This window comes from Catharus ustulatus, chromosome 8 (assembly GCF_009819885.2).
Source record: "Catharus ustulatus isolate bCatUst1 chromosome 8, bCatUst1.pri.v2, whole genome shotgun sequence".
Classification (NCBI taxonomy): Eukaryota; Metazoa; Chordata; class Aves; order Passeriformes; family Turdidae; genus Catharus; species Catharus ustulatus.
The window spans coordinates 31,215,076-31,232,708 of NC_046228.1; the positions used below are offsets into that span (position 1 = coordinate 31,215,076).

The following is a 17,633-nucleotide window of genomic DNA, read 5'->3' on the forward strand; positions in this document are numbered from 1 at the left end:
CAGCCTGGAGTTGCATGGTCCAGCACAATATGGCTTGGTCCTGCCTGGCATGGCCATGGCAACGTGGTTTGGCATGGTCCCACATGGCACGGCTTGGTCCAGCACGGCATGGTGCTGCATTGCCTCTCCGTGGCAAGGCCAAGCATGGCACAGCACAGCCTGCTCTTCCTCACTCCTCCTGGAACCCTGCATTCCCTGGCCCCGTGCCTGGACTGGGAAAGAGGAAAGGGGGCCTGTAGTGCCATGGGGCTCACCTGGGGTCCCTCTGGATGGTGCCATGGGGGAAGCAGAGGAACGAAGCCATCAAGTAGGCATCAGTAGGATACACCTTTATTTCAATGTCTTGCAGCCATAACGTGGCAAATCCCCATTCCCCGCCCCACAAGCCCTTGGTCCAGAGTGGTTTGGTGGCCACAGCTCCTCAGCCGTCCCACGCGGGGACACTGGCGTGGCGCGGGGCCGGCAGCCCCGACTTGGAGGCGGCTGGGGAGTCGCTGGTGGGCGCCTGGGTGAAGATGCGGTTGCGGGTGCCAAAGAGGGTCCCGCGGCCGTGGCTCCGGGGGGTGTAGGGCCTGCGCTGGCAGAGGGGAGCCCTGAAGACCTCCTGGAAGCCCCGGCGGAAGTTCTCGTTGAAGTAGCCGTAGATGATGGGGTTGGCGCTGCTGTTGAAGAAGGCCAGCCAGTGGGCGAACGGGTAGACGTAGACGGCGAGCAGGCGGAGCTGGCCCTCGCTCAGCTGCCCGTAGTCCGTCAGCAGCATCAGCGTCCAGAGGGGCAGCCAGGAGATGGTGAAGAAGAGGGCAACGATTATGAGCATGTTGATGACCTTGGCCTTCCTCCTGGAGATCCTCCTCCCCTCCGGCTCCTCTCTGCTGTGGGCAGGCGCCACCGACTTGAAGAGCTTGAAGGCGATGCGGGCGTACATGATGACGATGAGGGCGAGGGGAGCCACGTAGATATGGGAGAAGAGGACGGTGGTGTAGATCCTCCTCATCCCCGTCTCAGGCCAGGCCTCCCAACAGGAGTAGAGAGGGTAGGAGTTGTTGTAGGTGTCCACCATGAAGTGGTGCTCCTCCCTGGTGACGGTCAGGGTGATGGCAGCAGGGCACATGATGAGCAGGGCCAGCACCCAGATGATGGCGATGGTCAGCAGGGCTTTCCTCAGCGTCAGCTTCTGCCGGAAGGGGTGGACGATGCAGCGAAACCTGTGGGAGAACAGCTGGTGGTGGCTTTGGGCACCTGGTGGGGACATCCCTGGGCAAGGAGGGTGGCCAGGACCTGGGGTGGGAATGAAGGGTGAGGTGGGTTGCTCTTTACATGTTTTGGTGGCAGAGATAGATTGGTGTTTTCCACCTGGTGTGGGGAAGGACACCTTGCTGGAATGCCTTGTGGACAGCCTTGTGGTCCTCCTGAAGAGCTGTGACAGGCTCCTGACATTCCCAGGAGCTTTCCCTCAATGGGAACCCCACAGGGCACCTGGACCTGCTGGAGGTTGCTTGGTCCCCACACCCCCAAGTCCCCATGCCAACATACCTCTCCACAGCGATGGCGACCAGCGTGAAAACAGAGGCGGAGACGGACATGCCCTGCACCAGGCCACTCATTTTGCACATGGTGTTGTCAAAGGGCCAACCTGTGAGGGGACACCACGGAAGGTGTAGGTGCCTCTGGCTCACCCAGCTCCCTTTAGGTGTCCCCATTCACTGTTGTTGCTGGGGGATGCTAAGTCCTGCTCTTAACAAGGGGCTTGTGTGGAGATAGCCTTTAGCAGCGTGGATCCTTGAAGAACCCCAAAATTGGTAAAAAAGACACACATTACACTTAGAAACTCAAGGAACATGGTGGCTATCATTTTTCCTCTCGACTTTGGGATCCTCAATCAGAAGAACTTTCATCTTGTTTCTTTGACCCCAATACCAAGGCAATAAATAAATCACTCCCCATAATCAATAAATACAAACCCTGGCCTATGGCCTGGCTGCTGCTGCAGCTGAGCCCTCCCAACTCCCTTATCTTTGGAAAGGTCAACAGGCAGAGCTGAGCCAGCACAGGAGGAGGTGGATGCAGAAAAAATAGGATTTTTTTTCAGCGTTGCTTGGTGAGGAATGACTGAACTTCAAACAAATATGCAAATGCAACATTAATATCAAACTAATTTTACCACAAATGGCCACAAAACACTTTCTCTCCGTTCCTCATCTCTCTCCCCTTCCTCTGCCCTGCTCACCTGTGATGAGGTTGTCCACCAGGGTGGTGGGCATGCAGAAGATGCCCACCAGCAGGTCGCTGATGGCCAGGTTGAGCAGGAACATGTTGGTGACCGTGCGCATCTGGCGGTTCTTCACCACGACGAAGCACACCAGGACGTTGCCAACCACACACATGAGGAAGATGAAGGTGTAGGCCAGGATGAACATGAGGGCCACGGGGGAGGAGTGCTGGTAGTATGCCAGGAAGGTGTAGTTCTCCCTCAGGAGGTGGCTGGTGCTGGAGTTGGGCCACCAGGTGCCATTGGAAGGGCCTGGGGAAGGGAAGGCAGGGAAATGAAGCCGGGAGAGAATAAAGCAATTATTGCCTTCATTTCTTAGTGCCTCCAGAGGTGGGTTTTCATATTTATTCGAGTGACCAGACTGGCTGGGACATGTCCTGCTGGACTCATCTTCATGCCCCAACAAGCCTCCTCCTCCTCCTCGGGTTACACAGCTCAAGGTTCCACTGCACCTCGGCCAAATCATTATTTTACATCGTTATTGTTTGATACCACTGATATCTTTAGTATTTGACACAATTATTATTTGATATCGTTATTACTTGATGACATGATTATTTGCATCATTCTTTAGATGAGGAATTTTTTTTTTTTTATTTGCATCTTTCTTTTGATGAGACATCCTGATCTCATGGGACTTGTTTTAGGGAATGATGCAAGGAAGACCAATCCACATCCCGACACTCCAATGCTCCGGCCTTACAGGAGCTGTGTCCGTGTGCTCCCAGTCAGGGCTGGCCTGAGAGCATCCCTGTCCCCGGGCGGCTGCCGCTGCCTCCCCTTGTGCTTCCAAGGTTTACAGTTCGATATTCCGCCAAATCTTATTCTCCTCGACAAATAACCGAGGGGAAGGGGCTGGGGCAGAGGACACCCTCCCCTCCCCTCACATCTAAAGCCATAACTGTCATTCCGATCATTATCTGGGAGCTTCTGATGGAGGCGCGTTTTGTCACTACGGACTGAACGGGGAGCGGGGCTCGGCAGCTCCCACCCTCGGGCTTCCCCAGCCGCACTCAGGCAGGGATGCGGGAGGATGCCGGGCGTGGGCAGGAGCTGCCTGCAGCGGTGACGGGACTGACTCCGGGAGAATCCAGGCTGCAGCGGTGAGGCGAGGAAAGGCACATTTTAGCTTTAGGACTCAGCCTAAGCTCCTGCAGGTCAGCCCTGCGCTGAGACAGTCTTCCAAAGCCGCCGTGTGATGGGCGGCTGGAGCATCCCCCCATCCCTGTGCCTGTGCCGGTGTTCAGCTCGCCAGCCGAGATGCTTTTCCCAGCCACCGGGACCACCGGCTTCCTCAAGGTTCCGGCAGGCAGGAGGACCCTATCCAGCCCCTAATACCCCAGTCCTGGGTGCAGGATTTGGGCAGCACATTTCAGAAAGGCGCTGGGGGGGAGCGGTTTGCAGCCGACACGGGAGAAAAGCCTCTTGGAGAGGCAAGGAAGTAGCGGGATCGAGGGCCCAAGATTCTCCAGATAGTCGATATCAGATACGTGACCCAGCTTTGTAAGCAGGAACATTAACAGACTGTAATGAGATTGCCCAAAACCTGTGATATTGAGCCTAAAACTTTACTGGACTTTTTCCTTTGGGGCTGCAGTGCAGCATGAGCAGGAGGCTGGTATCCTGTGGAATCGGAGGTGGTTTTAAAAGCCAGGTGGAAGATGGGGAAAGAAGAAGAGGGGGCTGCTGAGCAGCCGGGTTGGTGCTGGATGGATGAATGAATGAGAGGACAGATGCATGAATGGGTGGTAGGAATGGATGGATGGATGGATGCGGGCGTCCTCAGTTCAGCACTGACATCTCAGACGTGGTGACGAGGGGATGGGGGAACCGGACGGGGAGGGATGCTGTGGGAAACCACCGCAGGGAAAGCCTGGTCTGATGGAATAGGGGGTTTGATGGGATGAGGGGTGGGTAGCTTTTCGGGGGATAAAATAAATAAGGTCTTGGCACTCACCTCCGCCGGCCCGACCCTCCTCCGGGGGCTGCATCGCTGCCATGCAGTGGCTACCGCTGGAGGCGATCTGCTGCCCGGGAAGGGGACGCAGCTCGCCCTCGCCCCCTCCCTATGTCCCTCCCGCCCGGTCCGGAGCCCCGGTGCCGCCGCCGCGGTGCCGCCGAGCCGGTTGCGGCTGCTCGCCGGCTGCAGCGGAGAAGGGGAGGGGGGAGAAACAGCCTCCAATCGCCATGGATACCGGGGGACCCGCACGCAGCCCCCCGCGGATGAGGCAGCGCGGGGGCGGGCAGCCCACGCGGGACCAGGAGAGGGAGGGAGCAGGTTCGCTCCCCAGGAAGGGTCGGGGTCTGTGTCCCCTCGCTGCCGCCGAGGTCCCCGCACTGATGATGGCAGCTGGTGGCCGATGTCCCCAGCAGCGCTCCTGTCTCCATCCCGGGAGGAAAATATGCCAGGAGCCTCAAGACGAGTGGAGAGATTCCCCACACATCAATCCGCACACGGGAAAGCAACTCGATGTTTAGGGATGCTGCTCCTGGCTCCAGGCTGCTCCCCACAACCCCAGCTCCTCCAGCATGCCCAACATCTCTTAGCATAATCTTTTACCAAAGTTTGGCAAGTCTGGAAGTCAAATATTTACAGGATTTACCGCTCCTGGCTGTCCCCAGCCCGCACACACCACTGGGAAGTGTTTGTCCCCTAAATACCCAAAGGAACAAACAAGGGAGATGTTTAAATAAGGCGTTTTGAGATAACACCTGGGGTTTCTCCCAGGAGTTTGCTTTTTTTTTAGCAGGCAGCCAGCTGCTAAGGGACATGGGTGTGCTTGGCAGTGGCCTCCCTGCCACCAAGAAGCCACTCTCTCCAGGACATTTCTTCCTGGGAAGGGAATCAGCACAACTTGAGGACCCACAGCACCCAAGAAGTGGGGACACACTTCTGGGGACACCCACGGGGTGAGCAGTGTGTGGGCACCCACTGGCATTGGGTCGCTTTGGTTTCCACGGTGAAAAAACAGAAGGGAAGAAAAATCCCTTGGAAAACAAGGATTTTTCCAGAGAAATATTGCTTGAGTGTGGGAGAATCCAGCTGGAGGCTGCAGTGAGCAGCTGTGCGGAGGGGCTTCTTTCAGGACAAGACTGGTAATTCGAATTTAATCAGAATCAAACCCCCCGAGGTAACAGGAAAGCATTTAATCAGGCACTTGGCACACCACCACGTCAGCAATTCCAGGGAGAGCCCTTCCAGCCGCAGGGATGTCCCACACCATCCCGGCTGCTTCTGTCACCGCCCAGGTGGGAGGGTGAGCATCCAGATCCCCCCCAGCTTTACCCAAACCTCCCACCACACGTGTCGCAGCTCCTCTGCATGCCCAAAACACATAAGCAGGAGATTGCCTGGCTCGGGATTTGGCAGAGCCATCCCTCCACGGGGGAGCCCTGCTGTTTGGCTTTTAATTTAGGAAAAACGAGGCGCTGGCTCGGGTTTGGGACCCGCTGGCTGAGGCTTTGGCACAGAAACTGGGGCGTAGCAGGGACTGACCTAAGCCAAACCACTCTGGTGGGCTGTCACCCCTCGGGACTCCCTGGGATCCTGTCAGGCTTTAGGGATGGGCTCCTCTGGAGACAGCAGCAGCTCGAAGGGGACGAGGGGCCGCACCAGCAGCCGCACCTCGGGGCCGACGGGGTTGGCCCGCAGGTTGAGGCTCCGCAGCAGTGCCATGGAGGCCAATTTATCTGTCGGCACCTCTGGAAAGAGAGCAAGGAGGTGAGAATTCTGCAGGGGCAGAAGGGATGAAAGCTCCCCTTGATGGACAGCCTGCAGCAAACCCCGCTCCTGCCTGTCTGCAGGCTTTGATCCAAACAGAAGCACGGTGAAATAATTTATCTGACTGCTCAGGCAAATGGTTATCGGTTGGACTCGATGGGCTCAGAGGTCTTTTCCAACCTAAATGATCCTGTGATTCTACAGAATGTGTCAGCCAGGTGCAGACACCACTGCCCTCTGGTTCTCCCAGTGCTAATTAGCACTAATTGAGTGCTGGCACACTAAATTGGGGTGCAAAGACTTATTCCCTGATTTTATCCCTGGTGTTGCAATGCCCAGGAGCCAAGCTAACAGGAGGGCACGTGGTCTTTGCCCTTGTTGGACAGGCTGCAAAATGGCTCTCAGCCATCAACAGGCACCCTTCTGTTTTGCAATTTCCATGAATGTGGGTGTTGTCCTTTGGAAAACATTACATTTACAAACTCTGCATTGAACAAAAGGTGCAGCTCAGCTGGATGGTCCCAACGTGAATCCACTGAGAGCAGAGGAATGAGGCTGATATGAAAACCTAACCATTAAGCTCATTAAAAGGGGATAGATTTTGCTACAATTTGCAATATTTTGGGCTTGCAAAGCCCACCTGTTTGATCTACCCAAACCTTAAAATTTCTTTTTAATTTGGCCACCAAAATGACAAGAACCTTTTATATCGCAGCTCCTGAAGCAGAATTGCGGTGTTGTAATTATATCTCGTAGATGATTATGTTGATTTTTAAACCATGAAACTTATTTTGTGCTGGAAAAAGACTCAAACACTTTGATGCCTTTGTTTTTTCCCTCTTTCTCTTCCAGAAAAGTGTGTTATTTTCCATATACAAATTCCCTAGGAGCACATATCTCATCAGGCAGAACTTCACATGAATTTTTTAATAACTCTTCTTCATGGTAGATTTGTTCACTGCCATTCCCCCACATAATTTTGCTTGCTTTTTATTCCCTTGAAGCGCAAAAGTAATATTTTTTTTTCATAGACCTTCCTATTAAATTACTGTCTAATGCAGTGGAGAATAAGAAGTTTAATCATCCTCTTACGCAGCACGATAAAGTTAAAAGTGCTTTCACCCATTTTGCTTAAATTAGAGAGTTTAGTGAAGTATTTTGGGGACCAAGACCTTCCCAGGCTGGGAGCAGCTCTGCACCTGAATTCCAGGTAAGGAGCAGTGACTCACCCCTGGCATGAAGGGACAGGCAGGGCACACAGTGCAGCCTGAATTATTCACCCTGGCTTCACCAGCTTAGCAAAAATCAGGGAGGGAAAAGGCTTTTACCTGATTAAAGCAGAATGTGACAGTAGGTGGAATGTGACACCACAGTGGAATGGTCTGGGTTGGAAGGGACCTTAAAGCTCATCCAGTGTCACCCTCTGAGTGGAGGCAGGGACACCTTCCACTATCCCAGGCTGCTGTAAGCCTCATCCTTGGACACTTCCAGGAATCCACAGAGTCTATGTCAGCATCTCATCACTCTCACAGGGAAGAATTTCTTCCCAATATCCCATCCAACCCTACTCTGTCTTTGAAACCATCCCCCTTTGTCCCATCTCAAAGTACAAAAATTAACCGCTGTTGCCCCCAGCAGTGACCTCCCCAGTCTTGGCAGCAGTCTCAACATCATCCCAATTAAACCATTAATTGAGGAATAAGGGAAAGAGAAGCTGAAGCTCCAGGCACCAAAACATCCCTATGGATTTGGGACATTAAAATGCTGATTTGCTATAACTCTAATTATCAGGGAAAGAGTTAAAAGCACTGACAGTAATATATACATAATTACAGTCCAGGGTTAAGAGCTTGTTTAGATGAAAAGGGCGGCTTGTGGCACTAAATGTCTCCTTTCACAGAGCCCACAGGCTCCAGGCAGGCATTAATTAATCTCCTTTCACTCCTGTTTCCCTTTGGAAAACATCACCTACCTCCTCCAGCTCAACATGTCTTAGTGGGTCACTCAGCTGTTTCAGCAGGAGCTTTTCAGTCGGGTTTGCAGCCCTGGCAGGAGGCCCTGCAGCATCCCTGGGATGGCAGAGGAGGGCAGGCACTGGTGCAGCACCACAAACCAGGGGATCTACTGCCCTACAAACACAACCTAACGTGCAGGGGAGCCTGGAACCTATTTGGGAAGGTCTGGTAGGAGCAATGTCATTGCCCAGGTTTTTTTTAACTTGGGAAAAATGGGTTGAAACCCCCTGGGTTTCTGGTTTCTATCCCTACCCTTTGCAGAAAATGTGTTGAATAAGCTCACATCACCTATTTCTGCAGCCAGACAGCGTCATGTGCACTACTCAGACACATCCCCACAACATTTTGGCTTGAAATGGTTAAATGTTCCTCTGTTTTCGTTTTCCCCACATCTGGAGGACACCTCCCAGCCGAGGGGAACCTGGTGGGAGGCGACCAAACCTGGCAGCCTTGCTCTCCTTCCAACCCAGGATCAATCCAGCTGGATGCAGCCTTTCCTCCCTGCATTTTAGCAGGTAAAAAGACATCAAAAAGCTGCATTCCCTTCTCCCAGCACCCTGCTTCCACAAAACAAGTGGGGAAAACGCTGTTTGGAGACCAGGTTGGATTGAAATCAGTCAATTAAACTCAAAAAGTGATGGAGGGTACTAAAAGCGAGAGAGCTCTCTCCAGGAGGTGGGAGAGAAAAAGAGGGTGAGGAAAAGCCGTGCCTTCCTCTGGCTCCTGTGGAAGCAGTTTTTAATTCCAGTGTTTCCACAGGCACAGCCAGGGAGCAGCTGATGTGAGGCTGTTAATAAACCTCGTGTTTGCAGGCAGCAGCTTTCCCAGCAGCAGCTGAAGAAATCCCAGATAAAACAGCAAAATTGAGCAGACTCGGGTATCGACCTCCCTGGGGATCCTTGGGGGCTGTGGGATGCTCCAGCCCGGGCCCTTTGAAAGCTGCATCCTAAATAAATCCCCTTTTATCTGTCTACAACAGCTGCCCCTTTTGCCCAGCTTTTGGAGATTCCAAAGCCTTCAGCTTTTGCACATGAAAGATTTTCCTGCCGCTGCAGGGCTGACGGATGAGCGTCTCTCACCATTCCTTTAATTTAATATTTAAGGGATTCTGTAGTGTTAAACAGCTCCTGTTTGCTCTGGGAAATATTCAGGTGAGCTCATGTCCTTGCTTAGCCTGGCAGCAAACATCCCAGCACTCCTGGGGCTGGGTTCTGCATTCAGCTCAGGATTTTTAAGGAAATCTGGGGGGATTTTGGGTCACCCCAGCTGGAACCTCCTTTAAAAGCCACATCCAGCATGGCAGCTTGAAAAGGGCTTGGTTCCCAATATTCATGCAACAGCTTTTCCCTGGGACACGGTGAAAACAGCAGGAAATGCACCCTCGGGTGATGCTAAATCACCTTTTTTCCAGTGGGAAGAGTTCCCCCTCACCTGCGATCTCGTTCTCTTCCAGGTCGATGGTCTCCAGGGCGGGGACAGTGGCCAGGGGCTCCGGGAAACGCCGGAACCTGTTGCGGGAGAGGTCGATGGCCCGGAGGTGCAGCAGGGAGGTGATTTCCTCGGGCAGGCGGTGCAGGTAATTGCCTGCCAGGTTGAGCTCTGGAAAGAGAGAAGGGAGGTGGTGGGATGCAGGGAAAAAGGTGGGAAAATAACTAACGAGCAGCTTGATTTACAGCCTCTGGCCCCGTGGACTGCCAGGTCCATCAGTGGGATTCCAGCTGCAAAAACTGGGCTTTTATTTTGCTGTTTTCCATGGCTGCCGTTGAAGATTTGCCTGCTGGGAATACCACATTCAGGAGCGATGTTTTTATTGGTTTTCTCAGGCTTTGCTAATGAAATTGGGCAGGCTTTTGCAAGCAGGGTCTGTAAAAAATAAGGACTATTTCCTCCTAAGGTCAGTGCAATTACCTCCCCAATGGATATTTGTCATGGCTTAACACTAGCTCTCTATATTCATGTGCCATCCCTTCCGAGGAATAAAGAGAATGATGGAAGGAAGGTCTTTAGATATGAAAAGAAATCTGTTTTTCACAGTTTGCCCATCTGTGATGCTTGCCCACCCCAGAAATGAGCTCCCGTGGGGCCAGGAGCAGCACTCCTGGGGACAGAACCCAAATCCCGCTGTCCCAGTGCCCTTCTCCAGTGACACAGGGCTTTCTGCACTATAAATACCCACACAAGCTGCCCTGCCCCTGCTAATACCTGGTATTTATAGGTCCTGCCTTATTCAGCCTGTCCCCAGCCGGTCTCAGTCTGTCCCTGCTGAGACCCAGCACAGTTCATGGCAGGAGTGATGGGCTCACTGGTGGAACAAAGCCCTTGCTGGGAAACAAGGGCATTTTTTCCCCTTCAGGACTTGTTGTGCTGTCGAGAAAATGAAAATTGATTTCCTTTGCTCGACGTGTTTCCTTTGCCCAGCCCGGGGGTTTTCTCACAGCTCCAGAACAAGGGAAGCCTCCCCAGGCGCCCACCACAGCGGCATTTGTGTGGTACATTGTAGGAGTAAAATTGATTTTAGAGGCTGCCAGAGCATCCCCAGTGCCGTCCTCTGTGTTCGATACCGCGGTGCTGGATGCTCTGGATGCTTGCATGGCCATTTTTTAGCGGATTACCCTCTGGCTGCTATCTCTGGGCTCCGCAGGGAGGTGTCCCCGTGGTGCTGATGATCGCTCCCATCTCCTGCAGTGATTAACTCTCACTGTTGTCTCGCTAATTAGTCAGCACAGCCCGGATTGCCCCATATCTGCCATATCCCGTTGTTATCCCCAAGATGCTTTTCCCGTCCTCCTCCATCCTCAGCCCCATCCTTGGAAGGAGCTGGAGGGTGATGAGTGACCCTGACACCAGTTTGGAAGGCTGGGTGAGAGCAGAATCAGTGTCCTCGTCCTTCAGGGGGCAGAAGGCATGAGGAAAAAAGGATTTTTTGGGGTCTGAACTAATGCTTGCAACGAGGTGTGAGCTCAGGGGAGACTCTTGGGTGCTTTGTCCTCTCTGAAGCAGCCTGGGGGCTTCAGGAGTGTCCCGGAGGATTGGAAGTGGCAGTCCCTTACCTGTCAGCTGGCTGAAGGTGGTGACAAATCGGCTGGTGATGGACTTGAGCTCATTGTTGGCCAGGGAGATGCGGTGGATGCCCTCGGTGACGCTCCTCATGGCTTTGTAGATCCCAACGGGGAAGGCCATCAGTTTGCAGTTGGCCAGATCTGCGCTCAGAGAGACCCGGGCAGGGGTCTAAAAACTTCAGTCATCCCTCTCCCCTGTGTCCCTCATTCCCTGGGGGTGGTTTTTCCAGCGCTGGTGGGGATGGAGCAGGGATTTCCCTGGGCTGGATTTCTCACGGTGGGGAGGGGAAAAACGTTTGGTTGTGCTTCTCATCTCGTGGCCTTGTTTTGTCCTGGGTGGTTTCTGTTTCCCCTCCCTCCCAGGAGACCCCAGGGATGGAAACTCTGCATCCCAGCCCCAGGATGGGGCTTCCTGCCCCCTTCCCAAAGGCACTGCAAGCTCCATCCTCCCACGTTTCTCTCGGGAGGATGTGGAGAAGCCTGAGCCATGAAGTTCCGTGTGCTGGTTTATATCCCAGGGCCGGGAATCCAGTGGGAATAAAAACGAGTGGCTTTCATCTCTCTCTTTGATGAACTGCATCCTGCTCTTGGGTATTAGGTGGGAATGGGGAAATTGTGGGGAAGCACACATCTGACAAGGCAACACGGGGAAAAACCTGCTCCTGCCACTGCTCTCAAGGAGGGGACACATCCCGTGGGATTATCCTCTAACTTTGCAGGGCTGAGGGCCCTTTGGGGGAGCCTTTCTCTCCTCCAGAGCCGCGGGGAGGGAACGCTGACAGCTTTTTTTAGCCTGTGGCAGTGAAAAATAGAGCCCTGCTCCCGGACACCCGATCCTTGTCCGGGCCCCAGGCGGAGCGCCGGGCTTACCCAGGGAATCCGTTTTGTTCTCCACCGTGTCGTTCACCTTCCTGGCCACCCGGGCCACCGCCTCGCCCATCCTCTTGTGCAGGCGGGCCACCGGTCCCGCCGGGAATGCGCTTCGGACTGGGGGATCCAGGGCTGGAGGGAGAAACCAGCCACTCTGGCCTCTGGGAGAGGGATGCTAAAAATAACCGGCAGGATCAGCGTTCCCAGGGGAGGGAGGGAGGCTGTGCTGGGGCTGGCATGTCCCTCAGGGGTGAGACTCCCAGCTTTCCAGGATGGTGCTTTCAGGGAATGTAGATGCATCCTTTTCCCTGGCTTGGGTATGGGGATGTATCCCCTTTCCTGGCATGGGGTATGGGGATTCATCTCCTTTCTCGGTTTGGGAAATGGGAATGCATCCCTTTGGCTGGTCTGAGATATTAGGATGCATTCTCCTTCCTGGTATTGGATACGTGTTTTTCCTGGTTTGGGATACGGGGATGAATCCTATTCCCCGGTTTGGGACATGGGCATGGGTCTCTTTTCCTTCAGTGGGATGTGGGGATGCATGCCCTTTCCTGGTTTGGCATAAGGGGATGCAACCTGTTTCCTTATTTGGGATATAGGGATCCATGCCCTTCTCCCAGTTTGGGATATGGAGATGAATGCTACTCCTGCTATGGGATACAGAGAAACAACCCCTTTCCTGGTGAGAGGAATAATGGATTTGTCTTTACAAACAAGCTGTGGGTCTATTGGTAGACAAGACTAGCAGCGAGAGATAAAAGAAACAATGGGAAGGATTGTTGAATGGAAAAATATATTTGTATTTACAAACAAACTGTAGGTTTGCTGAAAAATGAAATTGGATATTGAAAGATAAAAGAAGCAATGAGGAAAAACCATGAATTTGGTAAGAATTAAAAATTAAAAGGGAGAGTTATACATTAGAGGGGAATCTCAGGTATCAGGTGTTTGGGAAGTCTGTACCTGTCGAGTACCTCAGCCAATGGGGAAAGAGAGAGGGAAATGCAGCCGGGAAATTGGGATAAAAAGGAGGTTATGCCCTCCAAAAATTTGACAGACCCCAGGGGAATGCTCCACTGCCTCTCCCTTTATCTGAATAAAGTAAACAGACCCCTCTGTCTCCTTTTGGGACACAAACCTCTGGAGTTTGTGGATTAATTTTCCTGACACTGGTTTAGCATGTGTGGATGCATTCCTTTCCCGGCCGCTTTATCCACCTCGCTCCAGCCAAAACATTTCGACCGAAAGAATCCCGGACAGGACGGAACAGGACAACACCACCGCTAGGAAAAAAGCGAGACTTCCCACGCCGGGAGTCGAACCCGGGCCGCCTGGGTGAAAACCAGGAATCCTCACCGCTAGACCACGTGGGAGGCGCGGGCAGGGCTGCGCGGCGCCGCGCCTGCCCCCTGGCGGCGGCGGGCCCGGGGCGGGGCGGGCCGGGCCGGGGCGGGGCCGCTCCGCCCGCGCCGCTCGGCGGGGACAAAGCGCGGCGCCGAGCGGGGGCCATGTCGTCCGCAGGCGGCCGCCAGCCCAGCCAGAGCCGGGCCATCCCCACCCGCACCGTCACCCTCAGCGACGCCGCGCAGCTCCCCGCCGACTACTGCACCACCCCCGGCGGGACGCTCTTCTCCACCACGCCGGGAGGTAAAAGCGCCGCGCCCGCCGGGGCCTCCCGGGGAGCGCGCCCGGGCCAGCCCGAGCGCCGCGTGTCGCGGGCGTACCTACACCCCTCTCTACCCCTCTCTATCCCTGTATATCCTATATCCCCTCTCTGTGTGGTGGATGTGTAGCGCCTGCCGCCCGTTCCCCGCGGCGCACACGCGTGGAGTTGGGTTTGTTATTTTTCCGGGAGCGCGGAGGGTCCCGGCGGGGCGGCAGCTGGATCCCGGGACGGGCGGGCAGGGAGCTCCCGGTGGGACGCGAGCACCGGGGACTCGGTGCTTCGGCACTACCCCGGCCCGGGGGTCGTGTCACGGCGGGTCCCCGTGCGGGGGACAGGGACACGTGGTGTTTCGGGGTGCCACTTCCATCGGCATCGCCGGGACGCGCTCCCACCCCTGCCACGAGTTTGCGGCGGGACAGCGGGACCCAGCTGCCGCCAGGGTGTTTGGCCAGCACCGAATTATCGCCTGTCGTGCCCAGATAAGAGCGGGCAGAGCGGCGGCGCGCACCCCCCAGCCCTCCCCGCCGATCTTTGGCGGAGAACCTTGGCCCGTCCCGCTGGGAAACTCCTTCGGCAAACAAGCGCTGCCGAACCGGATTCCCCCACTCTCCTCCCGTCCCCCCCCCAGGCACCCGGATCATCTACGACCGCAAGTTCCTGCTGGACCGCCGCAACTCCCCCATGGCCAAGACCCCGCCTTGTCACCTCCCCAATATTCCCGGTGTCACCAGCCCCGTCGAGGCCGGCGAGGAGCCCAAAGCGGACGCCAACAGCTTGAACCACCAGGAGAACAAGCCATCCATGGGTAAGGGACCCCCGGGGCGGGACAGGAGGGATTTGGGGTGGAGCATGGCGCCCCTAACACTGCTCTCCTTGCCTCTTGCCAGGGGACGATGCTCAGTTCGAGATGGATATCTGAGCGGGAACCACGGAGAGGCAGCGACTCCCCAGACCTGTGCACCCCCCATTCGGCTTAGCAGGATCCGTCCCGGCGAGGCGGAGGTGGCAGTGGTCCCCACCAGCGTCCCCTCCCCGCCCTCCTCCTCCCCCTCTTTTCTGGGGGGAGCGCAGCTCTGTCTTCTCCCCCTTTGTGGGTGACTGGTCCCAACATGTGCCAGACGGAGCATCCCTTCTGGATCCGGCCCTATTCCTCCTCTTCCACCTACCAGCAGCCTGATCTCCACCAGGCTCCTTTTTAAAACATCCCTTTGCCTCCTCTGCTGCCTCGTGCCCCCCTCAAAATTCCCCTCTTGTTACCCAAACCTCCCACTGCCAGCAGCTTGGTGTTCTGGAGCTGTGTCGTCCCCTTTGCCCCCTTCTCCTGGAAAATTTGGGCAGCCTGTCGGGAGGAGGGGGAAACATCACTGCTAAAATCATGCACCTGCTTGCACCCTGGGGAGGGTATTTTTCGAGTTTCCCTGGGGTGTGTTGGCATCCAGTGAAGGACAGCGCTGGGAGCCCGTTCCCTTCGGTGCTCCAGGGGTCCAATGTGGTCCCTGATGGAATCAGCCAGCGTGAGAAAACATCTCCACATCTCTCCTACCCGGATTTCTTCCATCTTGGCCCTCCAGCCAGGGGCTGTGTCCCCCACCCACCAGCCAGGATGTAGCCATATATTATAAAATCACCTTGCTTTTATTTTTGGTACTAAAAAGGGGCATTTACCCCCAACGACTTTTTCTGGGCTGGGACCGAGCGCCTCTGGGAAAGTGCTTTGTGGTGCTTGGGTTTTTTTTTTTACCCCCAGCCCTTTCAAATGTGAATCCTACAGGGGGGAGATCCCTCTGGCACCGTTGGATGTCTCAGGAATCACTGGGTGTCCCTGGGGGCTGTGGGGGCTCACCAGACACCGCAGGGATGGGGTGCTCTCCTCGCAGGGTGCTGCCGTCGATGCTATCCTCTGCTCAGTTTCCAGGATGGGATTTCTCCCAGCCAGATCACGCTATTGTGGATAAAGCATTTCCACATTAACTTCCCCCTTTGCCAGCCTGGCATGGCCATCTTGAACCTCCCCTGGAGATGGGATTTATTTTTCCTCCACTTTCCATGTGACTCTTGCCCTGATGAGCAGTGCAGGGCAAGGCCTCAGTGGTGTCAGGCTGTGCCCTCCCAACCCCACCAGCCCCCCAGTTGTGACTTTTTTCCAGCCTGTTGGGACCCATCACCAGCTCCACAACCTTCTCAAGTGCCATTTTACCAGCCCCCACCTGAGTGCCTGCTCCACCCACCCTCCCTCCCTCGCTGGGGTCGGCCCCCCACCTCGATACCCAGCCCTGGGGACCCTTGCAGGGGAGGGGGACATCCCACAGGCTTTGTGCACTTTCCATCCCGTAATTTATTTCTCTTAGGTGTGTTTGGCACGGGGCGGTGCTGGTGGCGAGCTCCCATCTTCCAGCTGCTTTTCTCACAAGGAGGGGGGGCTGCCCCCTCGTTTTGGGGGGTGGGGGAGGAAGAAGCAAAAGCACAACCCCAGGGAATGGGGTTGTCTTTCCCATCCTTTCCCTCGTGTGGGAGGTGAGGTGAGTGCGGCAGCCCGGCCGCCGCAGGCGCACGAGTGAGTGAGTGCGAGTAGCAATATGTATATGCGTGTGGGTGGGTGGTGATGAGACACACACAAATATATATATTATATATAGATAAATATATTTTCCTTGAAGCAAAAGATCCTAGGAGGTCGGTTAGGCCCTCGGATCGAGGGAGGGGGCAGGGGGCGAGGACATCCTTGGCAGGGCGGGGACGGCCACCGTGGATGCAGGGACCTGGCGCCCTCAGCACAGCTGCTCGTTTTGGGAAACCTGCTCTGCTAGCCAAAAATAATTAGACCATATCCAAGGACAAGGTGACTTAATGGACAGGAGCCGGAGGGAAACCTTTTTTTTTGTTGTTGTTTTTTTTTCCTCAAAATGCCCCCTTTCCCATCCTCCTCATGTCTCTGTTCCCCATCCCAGCAATTTTCTTCCGGTTCTCTTGTAAGCGGGCTTGGGGCTGAGCAGGGAGGTAGAGCCTGGCCTCGCCGGGGCGTTCCTCTGCAAGTCAGGGGTTCCCTTTGGGATTTGTTGTTTTTTACCGTCTCTTCAAGCAGGTGTTTGGGAGGAGAAAAGCTCTCGCCAGTGGTTGCTGTTACAGTGAGATCAATAAAGATTTTGGTTCTTCTAAATCGAGGTGATTTGGACTGTGATTCAGGGGGTGGGGAGGATTTTCCTTTCCCTTTGGAGCAAGCTCCCCTCATGGGAGTCGTGCCCAGAGAGCAGGGAAGGGTCAAACCCTGAACCAGCAGCTGAGGGTTAAATTGCAAAATGTCACACACAGAGAAACCTGAGTTTCACGTAGGAAAACAAACTGATTGTTTGTCCTGTCTCTAGTGGCTGCCTCATCCCTGGAAATCCACAAGGCCAGGTTGGGTGGGACTTGGAGCAACCTGGTCTAGTGGAAAGTATCCACCAGCCTTGGCCTGGAATCCTTCAGGAATAGGACACCATTAAAACATGTTAATGTATCAGATCGTAATATATTTTAAAGTTTTTTTAAACCAGGTCAGTCTCTTTTATACAATTCACTGAAATTGGGGAGGGGTCTGAGCAGCAAAAGCCTTTTCCCCCCCTGGGGTGCTGAGGGATGGGCAGCCAGGGAATGTCTGTCCCCTCCCTCTGGCTACAGAGGGTGTCCCCAGTTTTTTGTGGGTGCCTCAGCAAACCCCAGCATCCCTTGGGAATGCATCCCTTGAGGGATGTGAAATACCACAGCAGCACATCACATTCCCGAAGCATTCAGATCCCAGGGATGAAGCTGGGAGGGCATTTCCGAGGGCTTGGGGGGCCTCTTGGAGCACCCTGGTTTGGCTGCACTCGGAGTGGTCCTGCCATGACCTCCCGTGGATTCTGCTCACATTGCAGCAGTTTAATTCTGCAGTGTCAGGGAAATTTGGAGCGTGCGCACGTACGGAGAGGAACTCGATGAGAAAAATTGCTGACGAGGCGTTTGGGAGCTTCTTTTCCCTGGATCTGGTTTTGCCCGTGCAAGGCCATGGCAA

The 17,633-nt window shown here is 54.8% G+C and overlaps 3 protein-coding genes and 1 non-coding gene across 6 annotated transcripts; 1 reads left to right on the forward strand and 3 right to left on the reverse strand.

The window, feature by feature from the left end:
- Window positions 1-316: 316 nt before the first annotated feature.
- Window positions 317-5,781, reverse strand: NPFFR1 (neuropeptide FF receptor 1). 3 transcript variants are annotated; one of them, XM_033065929.2, is made up of 4 exons: window positions 5,766-5,781; window positions 2,228-2,521; window positions 1,534-1,633; window positions 317-1,205 (listed from the first exon to the last, which is right to left on the reverse strand). In XM_033065929.2, exons 2-4 carry the CDS (start codon window positions 2,415-2,417, stop codon window positions 422-424), a joined length of 1,074 nt encoding a protein of 357 aa, XP_032921820.1. In that variant the 5' UTR covers window positions 2,418-2,521; window positions 5,766-5,781; the 3' UTR covers window positions 317-421. The 3 variants fall into 3 exon arrangements, with proteins under 3 accessions (XP_032921820.1, XP_032921819.1, XP_032921818.1); XM_033065928.1 differs by lacking the exon at window positions 5,766-5,781 and adding an exon at window positions 4,227-4,305; XM_033065927.2 differs by lacking the exon at window positions 5,766-5,781 and having other exon boundaries at window positions 2,228-2,740.
- On the reverse strand, window positions 5,339-11,576 carry LRRC20 (leucine rich repeat containing 20). Its single transcript, XM_033065955.1, has 3 exons — window positions 11,056-11,576; window positions 9,437-9,604; window positions 5,339-5,971 (listed from the first exon to the last, which is right to left on the reverse strand). Exons 1-3 carry the CDS (start codon window positions 11,183-11,185, stop codon window positions 5,820-5,822), a joined length of 450 nt encoding a protein of 149 aa, XP_032921846.1. The 5' UTR covers window positions 11,186-11,576; the 3' UTR covers window positions 5,339-5,819.
- A 1,662-nt stretch (window positions 11,577-13,238) lies between these two features.
- Window positions 13,239-13,310, reverse strand: TRNAE-UUC. The gene has a single exon. It is a non-coding gene; the product is annotated as a tRNA-Glu (tRNA).
- A 113-nt stretch (window positions 13,311-13,423) lies between these two features.
- EIF4EBP2 (eukaryotic translation initiation factor 4E binding protein 2) lies at window positions 13,424-16,760 on the forward strand. Its single transcript, XM_033065951.1, has 3 exons — window positions 13,424-13,584; window positions 14,232-14,408; window positions 14,491-16,760. The coding sequence occupies exons 1-3, from the start codon at window positions 13,446-13,448 to the stop codon at window positions 14,520-14,522; spliced, it is 348 nt and encodes a 115-aa protein (XP_032921842.1). The 5' UTR covers window positions 13,424-13,445; the 3' UTR covers window positions 14,523-16,760.
- Window positions 16,761-17,633: the final 873 nt, after the last annotated feature.

Excerpts from the sequence above, each read along its gene's own strand:
- LRRC20 (XM_033065955.1), bottom strand. The coding sequence starts at position 11,185 with ATGGCCTTCCCCGTTGGGATCTACAAAGCCATGAGGAGCGTCACCGAG. Across the intron at positions 9,605-11,055 it reads CACCTTCAGCCAGCTGACAG|AGCTCAACCTGGCAGGCAAT; the intron begins GTAAGGGACTGC and ends CTCTCTTTCCAG. Across the intron at positions 5,972-9,436 it reads GGAAGAGAACGAGATCGCAG|AGGTGCCGACAGATAAATTG; the intron begins GTGAGGGGGAAC and ends CTCTCTTTCCAG.
- NPFFR1 (XM_033065927.2), bottom strand. The coding sequence starts at position 2,735 with ATGATTTGGCCGAGGTGCAGTGGAACCTTGAGCTGTGTAACCCGAGGA. Across the intron at positions 1,634-2,227 it reads GGTGGACAACCTCATCACAG|GTTGGCCCTTTGACAACACC; the intron begins GTGAGCAGGGCA and ends GTCCCCTCACAG. Across the intron at positions 1,206-1,533 it reads GTCGCCATCGCTGTGGAGAG|GTTTCGCTGCATCGTCCACC; the intron begins GTATGTTGGCAT and ends GTTCTCCCACAG.
- EIF4EBP2 (XM_033065951.1), top strand. The coding sequence starts at position 13,446 with ATGTCGTCCGCAGGCGGCCGCCAGCCCAGCCAGAGCCGGGCCATCCCC. Across the intron at positions 13,585-14,231 it reads CTTCTCCACCACGCCGGGAG|GCACCCGGATCATCTACGAC; the intron begins GTAAAAGCGCCG and ends TCCCCCCCCCAG. Across the intron at positions 14,409-14,490 it reads GGAGAACAAGCCATCCATGG|GGGACGATGCTCAGTTCGAG; the intron begins GTAAGGGACCCC and ends GCCTCTTGCCAG.